The sequence below is a fragment of the Phacochoerus africanus genome, chromosome 3 (assembly GCF_016906955.1).
Source record: "Phacochoerus africanus isolate WHEZ1 chromosome 3, ROS_Pafr_v1, whole genome shotgun sequence".
NCBI lineage: Eukaryota > Metazoa > Chordata > Mammalia > Artiodactyla > Suidae > Phacochoerus > Phacochoerus africanus.
Window position 1 is genome coordinate 170,080,413 of NC_062546.1, and position 16,359 is coordinate 170,096,771.

The following is a 16,359-nucleotide window of genomic DNA, read 5'->3' on the forward strand; positions in this document are numbered from 1 at the left end:
GCACCCATGCATATGGAGGTTCCCAGGCTAGGGGTCTAATCGGAGCTGTAGCTGCCGGCCTTTGCCACAGCCACAGCAATGTGGGCTTCGAGCCGCATCTGCAGCTCACGGCAATGCTGGATCCTTAACCCATGAAGCAAAGCCAGGGATCAAATCCACAACCTCATGGTTCCTAGTTGGATTTGTTAACCACTGAGCCAAAACTCCTGCCAGAGGTTTTAAACATGCTATTTCAATCCTCGCAACAGTCGTATGAAGGAATATTATTTATAGATGAGAAAATTAAAACTTGGAGATGTTAACTTGCCTAAAGTTAATAGTAGGGGACAGAGCTGTGATTCAAACCCAGACCAGGACTCTACAACTAATTGTATTTTTCAAATGGATCATCTGTCCATTTTTTGTGGAACTCCATCCTGCAAAAAAAAAAAAAAATATATATATATATATATTAAGAATATAAATATAAATAAATATATACATAATTTTTTGCCACTGTACAGCATATGTAGTTCTTGGGCCAGGAATTAGATCTGAGCCACAGTTGTGACCTAGGCTATGCCAGATCCTTAACCCACTGTGCCAGAACAGGGATAGAACCTGACTCTCAGTGCTCCAGGGACACCGGCCAGTCCTGTCACACCACAGCAGGAACTCCTATCCTGCAGTATTTTAAAAAACATGCTTCAAAAAAAAAGTTCCATGAGCAAATCAGTTGGGAAATTCTGATTGTTTACTGTACTACAGGACTTCTTTGGGCTTTGACTATAAAATTAAAGACCATTAAAAAAAAAAAAACAGCAACTGATTGACTGGCTTTTCTAGACCATCTCTTTATCTAGCCGCCTTCTTTTTAGCTGTACAAAGTGAATAATTGGTGTTCCCGTCATGGCTCAGTGGTTAACGAATCCGACTAGGAACCATGAGGTTGCGGGATTCGATCCCTGGCCTTGCTCAGTGGGTTAGGGATCCGGCTTTGCAGTGAGCTGTGGTGTAGTACAGACTCGGCTCAGATCCCGACCTGCTGTGGCTGTGGTGTAGGCCGGTGGCTACAGCTCTGATTAGACCCCTAGCTTGGGAACCACCTTATGCCAAGGGAGCAGCCATAGGAAAGGCAAAAGGACAAAAAAACAAACAAAAAAAGTGAATAATAAATAGAAAATATTTCCAGGATGTGGACTAATATGGTAGGAGTATGTGATTAGGCTTTGAAACTCAGCATTTAAAAATGAATGTTTATATGTAAAAACAAAATTAAACATAGGTTTTTTTTAATTAAGCTTCAGGAAATACATTGGATAATTGGTATAGTAAAGAATATGTTGTGAGAATAGGAGTAAAAGCTGTTTGGCTCCCCTTGGTACCACCAGCTCACATAAGATCTTAGTTGTAAACAAGCAGAGGATGATGAAACCTCTGACATAATTAAAACTGGGCAAACCATAATAGGTCTGTTCCTTGCATAGTTTGCCAAGTATTTGTCCGGGTCTATTATAGCTACTGAGCAAATGGGTTGGCATGAATAGTTATGTCCTTAATGTGTACATCATTAAGAGGTCGATATGTCTTCTCATTTACTGGTAACTTCTCCAGTTCATCTAGAGTCTCCAGACCATCTATTACCCTGAAAGAAAAACAATATAATGTTTGAAAATTTCCTGAGACTGAAACAGAATATCCAAATACGTAGAGCAATTGTAGTCTCCTTAGGAGAAAATAACCAAATCTCACAGTTCTTTGAATTCCTAGTTGAGTGTACGATAAAATACTTTGATTTTCTGTCATAAGTATGGACCAAAATTCAGAAACAAAAAATTTATTTTTATGCCTTTAGACAGCAATAGCAAAGGGCAGGAATATTTCCACCAAAGTATCTATTTGTATTCTGAGTCACTCACACAGAATAGCTACAAATGGGGCCAATATAATCCGTCATAAGGGTTTCTCTGCTTTATCTCTGGATAAAGTACATAAGGGTGACACTATTATTATTATCAGTACTTCCCTACACTGAAGGTCCTAAAGTAAACTTTTTCATTTTTTGTCTTTTTAGGGCCCTACCCACGGCATATGGAGGTTCTTAGGCTAGGGGTCTAATTGGGGCTTACAGCTGCAGGCCTACACCACAGCCACAGCAATGCTGGATCCTTAACCCACTGAGCAAGGCCAAGGATCCTCATGGATGCTAGTCAGATTCCTTTCTGCTGAGCCATGATGGAACTCCCTGAACTTTCTTGTTTAAATATGGTGTTTTTATGTTTTGCTTCTGGACAACAAGAAAAGGCAATAATAGAACAGGAGAAGAGGGAACAGTTCTCTGAACCCTCAGATCTAGCTCGGATAAAATATTCCAATTCTTTCTTTAAAAAAACAAAAAAAAAAAGAGGAGTTCCTGTCATGGCACAGCAGAAACGAATCCGACCTAGGAACTGTGAGGTTGCGGGTTCAATCCCTGGCCTTGCTCAGTGGGTTAAGGGTCTGGCGTTGCCATGAGCTGTGGTATAGGTTGCAGACATGGCTCGGAACCAGCATTGCTGTGGCTGTGGTGTAGGCTGGCAGCTACAGCTCAGATTAGGCCCCTAGCCTGGGAACCCGCCATATGCCGTCGGTGTAGCCCTAAAATGATAAGACAGGAAAAAAAAAAAAAAAAAAGGAGAAGATAAGGCAGTTAGGCCCACTTCCAACAAGCCCACTTCATTTTTCCACCAAGAAAAAAAAATATTGAGAGCTATCCTTCAAATATGCTCTAGAAAGTTAGTCTAAAACATTTGCTAAGAAAAGGTGGCTTTTTTTTTTTTTTTGGTCTTTTGTCTTTTTCAGGGCTGCATCTGCGGCATACGGAGGTTCCCAGGCTAGGGGTCAAATCAGAGCTATAGCTGCCGGCCTACACCACAGCTCACAGCAATGCCAGACTCTTAACCCACTGAGCGAGGCCAGGGATTGAACCCGCAACCCCATGGTTCCTAGTCAGATTCATTTCCGCTGCGCCAGGACGGGAACTCTGGCTTTTCAGGTCATACTTCTTAGTGCAGCTCAAATCAATTCCCAAGACTTATAGTATGTATTTAAAAAAAGGTAACAGGGAGTTACTGCCATAGTGCCATAGTGAAGTGGGTTAAGAATTTGACTGCATGGCTTGGGTTGCTGCAGAGTTGTGGGTTTGATCCCTGGCATGGTGCAGTGAGTTGCCACAGCTGTAGCTCAGACTCAATCCTTGGTCCCAGGAACTTTCATATGCCTCAGATGTGGCCTTAAAAAAAAAAAAAAAGGAAAAAGGATAACAGATTTACATTTTATTTTACATTTCCATTAAAATGGTATTATAACCAAAACTTTTTGATTTTACTCTCAAATGTAGAACAATTAAGGTATTTAAATTATAAGGTTTTTTTTTTTTTGTCTTTTTTAGGGCCACACCTATGACAATATGGAGGTTCCCAGGCTAGGAGTCCAAGAGGAGATGTAGCTGCCGGCCTATGCCACAGCCACAGCAACATGGGATCCAAGATATGTCTGCAACCTACACCACAGCTCTTGGCAACGCTGGATCCTTAACCCACTGAGTAAGGCCAGGAATCGAACCTGTGTCCTCATGAATGCTAGTCAGATTCAGTTCCACTGAGCCATGACGGGAACTCCTTTAAATTTTATTTTATTTTATTTTATTTTTTTGTCTTTTTGCCATTTCTTGGGCTGCTCTCGAGGCATGTGGAGGTTCCCAGGCTAGGGGTCGAATCGAAGCTGTAGCCACCAGCCTACGCCACAGCCACAGCCGAGCCGAGTCTGCAACCTACACCACAGCTCAGGGCAACGCCGGATCGTTAACCTACTGAGCAAGGGCAGGGATCGAACACGCAACTTCATGGTTCCTAGTTGGATTCGTTAACCACTGTGCCACGATGGGAACTCCCCTAAATTTTAAGTTTTAAAGGCCTTCTCACTTTCTGGGTAAGAGAAATAGATAAAGGAAATAGATCTCAGGCAAAAAAGGGCATGTAGGATTGAGGTAAGTCTAACTAAATATCTGAGACATGGGTACCTTTGAGAACCAGTGGAACACTATGTACCATTTTCTCAGAAAAATGTGCATGTGTATACACAAAACACAATTTCAAGGAGTTACTAGGCTGAAGGTTAGGAACCCCTGTTTAAACTCTAGTTTTTGGTGTTTTTTTTTTTTTAACAAACTCATTAAGATAAGTCCTGGTAATTACCGATCAATAATTCTGAATGGTGAGTTAAGAGAGAAAAAAGGGAGTTCCCGTCGTGGCGCAGTGGTTAACGAATCCGACTAGGAACCATGAGGTTGCGGGTTCGATCCCTGCCCTTGCTCAGTGGGTTAACGATCCGGCGTTGCCGTGAGCTGTGGTGTAGGTTGCAGATGCGGCTCGGATCTCGAGTTGCTATGGCTCTGGCATAGGCCGATGGCTACAGCTCCGATTCAACCCCTAGCCTGGGAACCTCCATATGCCGCGGGAGCGGCCCAAGAAATAGCAACAACAACAACAACAACAAAAAAGACAAAAGACAAAAAAAAAAGAAAAAAGGAAGACAGTCTGGATTGTCCATATACACACAAAAACTACTATTCTTGTTCATTGATTATTATTAATCTATAAATTAGACATGTATATGGAATTAAAAAGAAAAGTTGTACCATTTAAAAAAATTTTTTAATTAACCTAGCTTGGCATCCTATCTGTTAAATAAAACAAACTTTAGAACTGTGCCTTGCTTTATTGGGCATAGTAAATATTTGGTGACAGATTGGCTCTCTGTTGATTTATAAAAGCATTTGCCCAGTATAGTGCATATAATGGATATTCCGGCAGAGACTGCTAAACACCTCCCAGGATTCAATCGCCCCTTAATCTCTTTTTTGGTTGCCCCTGTGGCATATGGAGTTCCCAGGTCACGGATAAGCTCCAAGCCGCTGTTGCGGCAATAATTCTGGATCCCTAACTCACTGTGCTATGTTGGGGACCGAACCTGCATCCCAGTGCTCCCAAGATGCTGCTGATCCCACTGCACCACAGCAGGAACTCCCAGAAAGCTATTCTTAATTAAAATAGACACATTACTGTTAACTTGCATAAGGATCCTGAAAATAAAAGTATTGGCCCTTCTTTTACAAAATAAGGAAACTGAGGCTCAGAGAGGTTGTAAGTTTCCCAAGGTCATAGGGCTGTTAGGTAGTGGACTTAAATTCCAGGTATGTTTAGCTCTCATACTCCTCTTTAAATACTAGTTATGCTTTTATCACAGCCACTCACATGCATCTCTGACGCTGAAATTCCAAAGAAAACCATAACCAGAATACTTACTTTCCAAATACCGTGTATTTCATGTCCAGATGTGGCTGCTTGCCGTAGGTGATGAAGAACTGAGATCCATTGGTGTTTGGACCATTATTGGCCATAGATACAACACCTCTAACATTGTGCTGAAAAAGACAGACCAAAGTATTTAGCTATTTTTACATGATTATTCCAAATAGAGGACTGAAACAAGGTGTGCACTCTTTAGGTTCCAAATATTTCGAGGAATCAAGAAAATACTTAACCAGCTTCTACTAGGGCTAATCCAAATGTTCAGTTTCTGTATTATCTTTATCTCTGAAAACTTGCATGTAAATTGTTTATACATCAAATCATATTCCCCAATCAATTTCACCTTCCCTTTGGAGAAGTGTGGCCACAAACACTTTTGGCAATACCAACGTATAACAGAAATAGTCCTTACATTTATATTAAGGAACAATATGCTGGCATGAAACGATCAGGCAGATAACAAAACCAAAATGCCCATAATCTCTTCACACATACACTGGAATCTGGCTAGTTTCTTTATCTGTAAAACAAGGGAGGTTGGACTAGTTCAGGGATTTATTCATAATTCAAATGCTCACAAAGGTCAGCAGGTAACAAACTGGTAACTGGGGAGAATGTAAACATTAGGAATGGCAGAGTCTAAAATGAACAGTGTATTTCTTGTTTCATGACATTTACCTTTTTAAACCAATGGCCATAAAGAATGCATCTGTGAGCCATCCATCCACGGACAATCAGTTTATAATCCAGGATTACCTACGGAAGGCCTCATCTAACTCTAATATTCATGACCCAATTTGTTATACAAGTTAATTTCTGTGTACTGGAATTAAAAGGACTTTACTGATAAGATTGAAGACAGACAATCATGTTACATGGAGATGCCCAAATATAAAACATAGAAGTAGCCCAAAAATTACTCTATCTTTAGCTATTCATTAGGTGACATTAACAAGCTATAGAGATGTAGCTACATAGATATTAATGCTTTATTGTCTCCCTAAAAGGTGACTATCAATCAAATGCAGTATTTGATACATACATAAGAATATATGTACTACTTATAACTTAATAAAATAAGCAGCCATTAATCTACTTCCAAGCTTTAAGAATTAAAATTTACCAAAGTGTTACACATACTTACGTGCTCCTCTCAGCTATTACCTCAGCCTCTCCAAGAGGTAACTATTATTCCAGTATCTTTACACATGCAACAATATATTGTTTCCTTTTGCTTCTTTCTGATCTTTATAAAGTAGTATCATACAATTTGTAGTCTTCTAGGAAATGCTTTCTACACTTAACATTATGTTTCTAAGATTTATACATGTATACAGAGCTGGAGTTCTGATTTCTTTCACTGTATAATATTTTACAGTGAAAATACTACAGATTGTCCAAAGATCAGTGGATATTTGGGTGTTTTTAGATTTATGCTATTACAAAGAGCACTCTAGGAACAGTCTTTTTTTTTTTTAAGGTTTACAGAACATGTTTCTTTCCATAGATGCTTTCTTTTTTATTTTTATTTATTTTTTTCCACTGTACAGCATGGGGACCAAGTTATGCATACATGTATACATAATTTTTCCTGCCATTGTTGTGTTGTGATGTAGGAACACTCTTGTACGCGTTTCCTGGTGCACATGTACAAGAGTTTCTCTAGGGTAAACATTTGGGAGTGGAATTTCTTGGTTAGAATATGTGAATTTTATTTTATTTTTTTAGGGCTGCACCCGAAGCACATGGAGGCTCCCAGGCTAGGTGTCAAATCAGAGCTGTAGCTGCCGGCCTATGCCACAGCCACAGCGACATGGGATCCAAGCTGCCTGTGTGAACTACACCATAGCTCATGGCAAGGATCTTTCACTGTATAATATCAGTGAAATATCACTGTATAATAACATCCTTGACCCACTGAGTTAGGCCAGGGATCGAACCTGCATCCTTATGGATGTTAGTCAGGTTTGTTTCTACTGAGCCACCACGGGAACTCCCGAGTATGTGAATTTCAACACACATCCTAACCTTGGCTGCATAGGAATCATCAGGGAAATTTAAAATATAATCAAGGTTCTGATCAGTTCTACTGACTCTTTTTCTCTAGATTTAGGGAGAAAGGCCCCAATCTTAAATATATATATTCTTTGTTGTTGCTGTTGTGGGCTGCCCCATGGCATATGGAGTTCCTGGGCCAGTGTCAGATCTAAGCTACAGTCTCAAGCCAAGCCACAGTTGTGGCAACCCCTGATCCTGAACCCACTGTGCCGGGCCAGGGATTGAACCCATGTCCTATCACTCCTAAGATGCTGCCCATCCTGTTGTGCCACAGTGGGAAACCCCATTTTTTTCTTTTTTTGCCCCTAATTTTTTACAGTTTTGAAACAACCACAGGTGAAATCTGTAACAGCAATGTTTGAAAATCACTGGTGTAGGATAGTAGATTAGTATCATGGAAGCAGTCATTAATTAATACCTAAAAAATTGTTTCCAATTCAGGAAAAAAGTGACTTTTTAAACATTGCAATAAATATTTTTCAGAAGTTTTGATGAATATATTTTACTATAATGAAATATATTCATCAAATATTTAATATTAATATTCTCTCTTTTTTCTTTTGGCCACACCTGCAGCATGTAGAAGTTTCTGGGCCAGGGATTGAACCCAAGCCATAGCAGTGACAACACTGTCCTTAATCACTAGGCCACCAGGGCATGCCTAAATTACATATTCTTTTTTTTTTTTGTCTTTTTGTCTTTTCTGGGGCCGCACCCGTGGCATATGGAGGTTCCCAGGCTAGGGGTCCAATCAGAGCTGTAGCCACTGGCCTACACCAGAGCCACAGCAATTTGGGGTCTAAGCCGTGTCTGCGACCTACACCACAGCTCACAGCAATACCAGATCCTTAACCCACTGAGGAAGGCCAGGGATCGAACCTGCAACCTCATGGTTCCTAGTCAGATTCATTAACCACTGAGCCTCGATGGGAAACCCCCCCCTTTTTTTTTTCAAGGCCATACCTTCAGCATATGGAAGTTACTGGGCTAGGGGTCAAATTGGAGCTGCAGGCCTATGCCACAGCCACAGCCACACCAGATCCAAGCCACGTCTGTGACCCATGCCACAGCTTGTGACAACACCAGATCCCTAACTCACTGAGCAAGGCTAGGTATCAACCTGTATCCTCACTGTGTTGGGTTCTTAACCAAAAGAAACTCTCTAAATTACATATTCTAATTGAGGAGAATTTATATCTTTTTTCTAAAGTTATCATTCTATGAAGATACAAGTTCGAAAGACCACATAATAATTGTTATCTTACGTCATCTCTGGGGAATGGAACTGACTTTTGTTGGTTTGTTTTAACCTTTCTTAGGGCCATACCTGAGGCATATGGAAGTTTCCAGGCTAGGGGTCAAATTGGAGCTGTAGCTGCTGGCCTACACCACAGCCACAGCAACACTGGATCCGAGCCACATTTTCAACCTACACCACAGCTCATGACAACACTGAATACTTAATCCAGTGAGCAAGGGCAGGGATCAAACCTGCATCCTCATGGATCCTAGTCGGATTCATCATCACCAAGCCATGACAGGAACTCCTGGAACTCATACATTTTTTTTTTTTTTAATTGGTATGGAATTACCCTTGTGGCTCGGTGGTAATGAACAAGACAAGTAATTCACATAAATTTTATAGCAAGACATTAAACCCCTTAGGTATATTACTGATTAAACATTTCAGATTGGAACCAAAGAAGAGCTCACTTAATGTCAAGATTCATGTGATGGCGAGATTCCAGTATATATTAGGCAAGAACTGCCATTTATTTTTCCTCCCTGACATTACTTCCCAAGGGTCCGAAACTACCAAAAAAAATATTTATTTACTAATGATCTCAATTTGTATTACTATAGCATATGTATCAAAGTTCCCAAATGTATACACAGCATGAAAAAATAGATTTTGAAGTATTCTGGACATACCTTAAGATATTCACTGTATTCATCCTCAAATTTCTTGCCCCAGATACTGTTACCTCCTCTTCCAGTACCTATTACAAGGCAAATAAATGAAGTATATAATTAATTTTCTAAATGTAAGGCCTAGTTTAATTATAGTATAACTTTTTTTTTTTTTGCTTTTTAGGGCCACACCCACGGCATATGGAGATTCCCAGGGTAGGGGTGGAATCGGAGCTACAGCTGCTGGCCTACATCACATCCACAGCAACACCAGATCCGAGGAGAGTCTGTGACCTACACCACAGCTCATGGCCACACCAGATCCTTAACTCACCGAGCAAGGCCAGGGATCGAACCCACAACCTCATGGTTCCAACCTCATGGTTCCTAGTCGGATTAGTTTCTGCTGCACCATGACGGGAAGGCCCTATATGGTATAACTCTTAAGTACAAATAAAATTTGATATATACTCTGTTACTTCCCAAATTTGAACTTCACACCAAGACCATAAAAATAAAATAGCTCTATAAAACCCCAAAACTCTCCTTACCAATATTGTTCATATTTTTAGGGCTAGGTGCTAGTAACTTTTATTTAAAAATTTTTTGCTAAGATAAGCTATGAAAATTCCACGCACTTTTATTTTTCTAGTCTTTGTCTAGTCTCTTCTTCATACGATATACTCAATTTCCTAAATATTATTGGAATAACTTACCTGTTGGATCTCCTGTTTGAACCATGAAGCCCTTGATATTTCTGTGAAATATACAGCCATTGTAGTAATTACTGGCACAAAGAGCCAAGAAATTCTGAAGAGAATAAAAATGATTGAGAAGTGATGTACCAGATACACATTTAATATAAAGAAACAACCGCATTTACTGAAAGTACTACAACATTTTAAAACTATATATATCTATGAGGTATTGCTTTGGATAATGTCACTTCCCTGCCTAGAAGTCTCTAATAGTTTTCTTCGATTCTTGGAATAAAATACAAAATCATCAGCAGAGCTTAACAAGCCCTACATAACCTAGCCTAGGTCTACATCTCACAATGACAGTAACCCCTTCCCTGCTGCTTCCTATGTTTACCCCATCAGCCTTCTGAGAATTCATCCATAAGAGGAGGCTTTCTCACCATGAGCCCTTTGATCTGCTATTGCTATACCTGGAATATGCTTTTTATAAGTCTTCTCATTACCTTTTTTTTTTTTTTGCATTTTTTAAAAAATGTAATTGTGGGGTTCCTGTCATGGCTCAGAGGTTAACAAACCCGACTAGTATCCATGAGGATGCAGGTTTGATCTCTGGCCTCATTCAGTGGGTTAAGGATCTGGCATTGCCATGAGCTGTGGTGTAGGTGGCAGATGTGGCTCAATCTGGTATGGCGTAGGCTGTGGCGTAGGCTAGCAGCTACAGCTCCAATTCGACCCCTAGCCTGGAACCTCCATATGCCATGGGTGCGGCCCCAAAAAGACAAAAATAAATAAATAATGCAATTGTAGTTGACTTACAATGTTGTATTAGCTTCTAGTGTACAGCAAACTGAAATCAGTCATACATAAAAATATATCCATTCTTGTTTCCCACATAGGTTATTACAAACTATGGAGTAGATTTTCCTGTGCTACACAGTAGGTTGTCATTAATGAGCTATTTTATAGAGTATTGTGCATATGTTATTCCCACCCTCCCAATTCTTCCCTTCTCCCACTTTCATTACCTTTTGCATAAGGTTTTTTTTTTTTTAGGGCTGCACCCGCCAGCATATGGAATTTCCCAGACTGGGGTTGAATCAGAACTGCAGCTGCCGACCTACGCCACAGCCAGAGCAAAGCAGGATCCAAGTTGTGTCTGTGACCTACACCATAGCTCACTGCAATGCCAGATCCTTAACCCACTAAGCATGGCCAGGGATGGAACCTGAATCCTCGTAGATCCTAGTCAGGATGGTTAACCACCGAGCCATGAAGGGAACTCTCTGCACTCAATTTTTAAAGTATCACTTTCTTGAGTAGGCTTGCCCTCACCTTCTTTTAAATACTTTCCTGGAGTTCCCACTGTGAATCAGTGGGTTAAGAACCTGACTAGTATCTGTGAGGATGTGGGTGTTGCTGTGGCTGTGGCGTAGGCTGGTGGGTACTGCCCCAATTCAACTTCCACGGTGCAGCCCTAAAAAGACAAAAAATGTATTTCCATTATTCTCTATCTCAGTACTTTATTACCTTCAAGGCACTATCACTCTCCAGAATTACTTTTTTTCTAGAATGAATTTTTACCCCTGCCTATCTTCCCAGGTAGAATATTGGCTCCACAAGAGCAAGGACTATCTCTTGTTCATTACTGTAGTTCCAGATGCTGGGAAGATAGCCTTTCACAAATAAATTGTTGAATGAAGATATATAGAGCTGACTCTTTTTCCTTCTATCCTTGTCACTTTAACAAATGAAGTAATGTATGGAACAATTCTCTTATCTAATATCTAATGATTATTTATACTTCCTGAGGAAAATAAGCCAAAAGAAAAAGATACCAACCACTCTATGGGTATAAAGTTATCCTTTTTGTTTGTTTGTTTGTTTGTTTTTTGCTTTTTAGGGTTTCACACATAGCATATGGAAGTTCCCAGGTTAGGGGTCAGATTGGAGCTGCAGCTGCCTACCCACACCACAGCCACAGCAATGCTGCATCTGAGCCACATCTGTGACCTACACTATAGCTCACGGCAATGCCCATCCTTAACCCACTGAGCAAGGCCAAGGATCAAACCCGGATCCTTATGGACAGCAGCAGGATTTGTTACCACTGAGCTACAACTATCCTATCTATCCTTTCTTTGATCTCCCTTTGACATCAGAAAAGGAAGTGGAAATTAACCCAGAAATTATGATTGCTGGTTCTTCTGGAGAATGGTTTTATAGAAAAGGTTTTTTTTTTGTCTTTTTGTAGTTGTTGCTGTTGCTATTTCTTGGGCCGCTCCTGCGGCATATGGAGGTTTCCAGGCTAGGGGTTGAATCGGAGCTGTAGCCGCTGGCCTACGCCAGAGCCACAGCAACACGGGATCCGAGCCGCGTCTGCAACCTACACCACAGCTCACAGCAACCACGGATCGTTAACCCACTGAGCAAGGGCAGGGACCGAACCCGCAACCTCATGGTTCCTAGTCGGATTTGTTAACCGCTGTGCCACGACGGGAACTCCAGAAAAGGTTTTTTGAATGTTGTTTAAGTTAGATGACTCAATTTCTTTTCTTCTTTTTCTTTTTTTTTTGTCTTTTTAGGGCCACACCCATGGCATATGGAGGTTCCCAGGCTAGGGGTCTAATCGGAACTGCAGTAGCCAGCCTACACCAGAGCCAGAGCCACATCAGATCTGAGCCTTGTCTGCGACCTACACCACAGTTCACGGCAACGCTGGATTCCTAACCCACTGAACAAGGCCAGGGATCAAACCCACGACCTCATGGTTCCTAGTCAGATTTATTTCTGCTGTGCCACGACGGGAACTCCCAGACGACTCAGTTTCAAAATGGTTATCCTTCCCGTTGTATAGCACAGGAAACTATATCCAAGCACTTGTGGTGAAACAGAATGGAAGATAATGTGACAGAAATAATGTATATATATGTATAACTGGGTCGCTTTGCTGTATGGCAGAAATTGACAAAACACTGTAAATCAACTATAATAAAAACAAATTAAGAGATTTCCCACTGTGGCTCAGTGGTAACGAACCTGAACAGTATCCATGAAGACTTGGGTTCAATCCCTAGCCTCACTCAGTGGGTTAAGGATCTGGTGTTGCTGTGGACTTTGGTGTAGGTCACAGACAAGGCTCAGATCCAGCATTGCTGTGGCTGTGGCACAGGCTGGCAGCTGCAGCTCCAATTCGACCCCTAGCCTGAGAACTTCCATATGCCACAGGTGTGGCCCTAAAAAAAAAAAAAACCTAATTAATTAATTAATTAATTAATTAAAAAATGGTTATCGTGTTGCATTATGTACATTATGGTACTCACTTCACAGGTTTTGGGTGTCCTCTCACAGAAGACTTCTATTTTAATATCACCGACATCAGTATGCAAAGTCACCGACTAAAAAGGAGAGAGAATGTGAGAACAAATGAGATTTCTTCAGGTGACCTTACCCACTATCATTTCCCAAACTAGATATTAAAATGACTATGTGAATAAAAACAGAAACACTATGTCAGAGATTATCCATCTACAAAATAGCTCTGAGAGACAAGTTGTATGTCTTCAAAATTTATTTCTGCAATAGGAAAAAAATTCCAGAAGATAAATATAAATGTTAAGGTAAAATAGCATCTATGCTAAGACTTTAGGAGAACATATTGTGAAGGAAATAATTATTTCAAGTTTTAATTTTTCACCACTAAAAATAAAAACAGTTTGGGGATTTCCCTGGTGGCTAGTGGTTAGGACTGGGTTCAATCCCTGGTCTAGGACCTGAAATCCCACATCAAGCCACTGCATGCCATGGTAAAAAATAAATTAATAAAATAAAATAAAAATTTAAAATTTTGGCCTTGCCTACGGCATGAGGAAGTTCCTGGAACAGGGATCAAAACATGCCACAGCAGCAACCCAAGCCACAGCAGTGACAATGCCAGGTCCTTAACCCACTGCACCACCAGGAAACTCCCAATAAAAACAATTTTTAGGTTAGTATTACTGATTTAAATGGCAATTCACTAAGTCATTAGTATTTATTGAGAAATAGTAAGAAAACAACTTTTACAACCAGAGTTTTCCCCATTTCTCTTATGTAATTTGTGAGGGAGTTAAAGAAAACTTCTTTCTCCACTAAAGACAACAGAAATAAAAAGCGTCAGTGTTTTCAGATCCTAAATGTGCAGAAGTAACCAGAGTACTCTGGCTTGCTTGCTTTTTGTTTGTTTAATCTGTTGTTTTGGTAGTTAGAATACTCCTTTTGTTACCCCATTCGAGAGGGTAGAAAAGTTCTGAGGCTTCCTTTTTAATTTCTCTTCTTATAGTAGTATCTAGTAGTCAGACTATGACCAGGTTGAAGACAGAGAGCAAGAGTGTGTGTGTGTGTGCATGTGTGTAGGGTGGGGGATGGTAGGGCAAATTGTTTTCCTTCTACCTCAAGCTCTAGTTGTCCACGTTGGATCAAGAGAAAAAGGATCCCAGGAGTTCCCATCGTGGCTCAGCAGAAATGAATCTGACTAGGATCCATGAGGACGAAGGTTTGATCCCTGGCCTTGCTCAGTGGATTAAGGATCTGCCAGCGTCGCCGTGAGTCGTGGTGTAGGTTGAAGACGTGGCTCAGATCTCACATTGCTGTGGCTGTGGCATTGGCCAGTGGCTACAGCTCTGATTTGACCACTAGCTCGGGAACCTCCATATGCTGTGGGTGCAGCCCTAAAAAGACAAAAAAAAAAAAGAGAGAGAGAGAGAGAAAAAGGATCCAATTAAAATGATCACAACTGGCTATGCTCTTCTGCTCCTGCAATACCTGCTTTCCATCTCAAATTCATTTTGTAATCAATCTTTCTCCATAAAAGGTAAATTCTGTGTGTTTTAAATGAAAAAGTAAGGATTTAAAATTTTTTTTAAAATTTTTTTTAGGGCTGTGCTGAAGGCATATGGAGGTTCCCAACTAGGGGTTGAATTGGAGCTACAGCTGCTGGCCTACACCAAAGCCATGGCAACCTGGGATCCAAGCCAAGTCTGCAACCTACACCACAGCTGACGGCAACACGGGATCCTTAACCCACTGAGCAAGGTCAGGGATCGAACCTGAATCCTCATGGAGGCTAGTCAGATTTGTTACCACTGAGCCAAAATGGGAACTCCGAAAAACATAAGAATTTTAAAGTGATTTTGTTTATTTCTGGTTTTGTTTAGAATCATTTTATACTCTACACTTCTACAGCTTATCATTTGTCTTGTCATTGAAATCTCCATGCAGTTTTATTTCCCTTGACTAGATTTCTAAAAATTATATATACAAAGACATTCATAAGAATTCTATAAAACTTACCATTTTTCTTCTTTATGGTTTCAGGATGTACTGTTACTTTCTTACAGTTTATTGACAGAAGTTCAAAAACGAGCCTCTACTTCCAAAAGAAAAAGAATTAATTCATTTCCCTCTTTTAACTCAAACATGCTCATGTTTCCTGCATATTTAAAAGAAAAATTCTCGAGGAGAACAGATCCTTCCCAAGTAATCCGGTTGTGGAAGCGATCAGACAATCCTACTCATCTCCAGCCCCTAAACTCCTACTTCCCCTGCTTACTCTTCAAGAAGAGTCTGATACATTCCTGCCTTGAGCCTAGCATTGGGTGTTCCCTTCGCCTGTAACACTTACACTCAATACGGCTATTTCCCTCACCTCCAAGTCGCTGCTCAAAAGTCAAGTCTCACTGACCTGATAAATCTATTTAATACTGTCTTAAAGATTTCCTTTCCCTAAAGCACTTAGCACTAATATATTATATGCTTTAATTGCTTAATTCAACAACACCCTCCCCTCCAGAATACTCACTCCAAACAGCTTAAAAACTAAAGCATAGAGCGCTCTTCCAGTGTTCAAGTGAATGAAAGAATAAGTGACGCTACCCCATACTTACTTAACCACTTCACTGAATACAGATTTTTTTTAGTCAAAAAATAGATTGATAGCAAGCTTGTGAGAAATGCAAGTGGGCAGGCAAGGAGGCTCTGCCCACAGCTGTTGTTAAAACAGCAAAGATACAATAACAGGTGCTCCGCAGAGTCTGTAAATTCCAAAAAAGTTTCTTCAGGCCGCCACCCGGAAGTTGAGCAGGAGACCCACTTAGGAGAACGCCCCTCCTCTGCTCACCTCCTTCCTCCTCCTCCCTATCCCAAACCCAACCAACCAGAACGAGGGAGAGGAGGTAATTTATCCCCATCAGGAACTCCTTTGACCTTGAAAGAGAACTTCTTAAATAATCACACTAGGACAAACGGCGTAATGTTGGGCAACCCCTACAGGTGCCCCTGAACTCAGATGCAAAATAGGAAAGACCTCTTCCGCCCAGCTCCCC

At 40.7% G+C, this 16,359-nt stretch overlaps 1 protein-coding gene across 5 annotated transcripts; it reads right to left on the reverse strand.

Moving 5' to 3' along the window:
- Positions 1-1,254: 1,254 nt before the first annotated feature.
- On the reverse strand, positions 1,255-16,357 carry PPIL3 (peptidylprolyl isomerase like 3). Of its 5 annotated transcripts, none has more exons than XM_047773197.1 (7): positions 16,192-16,357; positions 15,329-15,404; positions 13,321-13,395; positions 10,016-10,109; positions 9,321-9,388; positions 5,325-5,443; positions 1,255-1,624 (listed from the first exon to the last, which is right to left on the reverse strand). In XM_047773197.1, exons 2-7 carry the CDS (start codon positions 15,329-15,331, stop codon positions 1,498-1,500), a joined length of 486 nt encoding a protein of 161 aa, XP_047629153.1. In that variant the 5' UTR covers positions 15,332-15,404; positions 16,192-16,357; the 3' UTR covers positions 1,255-1,497. The 5 variants fall into 5 exon arrangements, with proteins under 5 accessions (XP_047629153.1, XP_047629154.1, XP_047629156.1 ...); XM_047773198.1 differs by having other exon boundaries at positions 15,329-15,407; XM_047773200.1 differs by lacking the exon at positions 16,192-16,357 and adding an exon at positions 16,155-16,173.
- Between the last annotated feature and the right edge of the window lie 2 nt (positions 16,358-16,359).

Bases quoted from the DNA above. Each gene is read 5' to 3' on its own strand.
- PPIL3 (XM_047773197.1), bottom strand. The intron at 10,110-13,320 runs GTGAGTACCATA...TATTCTCTTCAG, and splicing joins GGACACCCAAAACCTGTGAA to AATTTCTTGGCTCTTTGTGC. The intron at 9,389-10,015 runs GTAAGTTATTCC...GCCTTGTAATAG, and splicing joins TCAAACAGGAGATCCAACAG to GTACTGGAAGAGGAGGTAAC.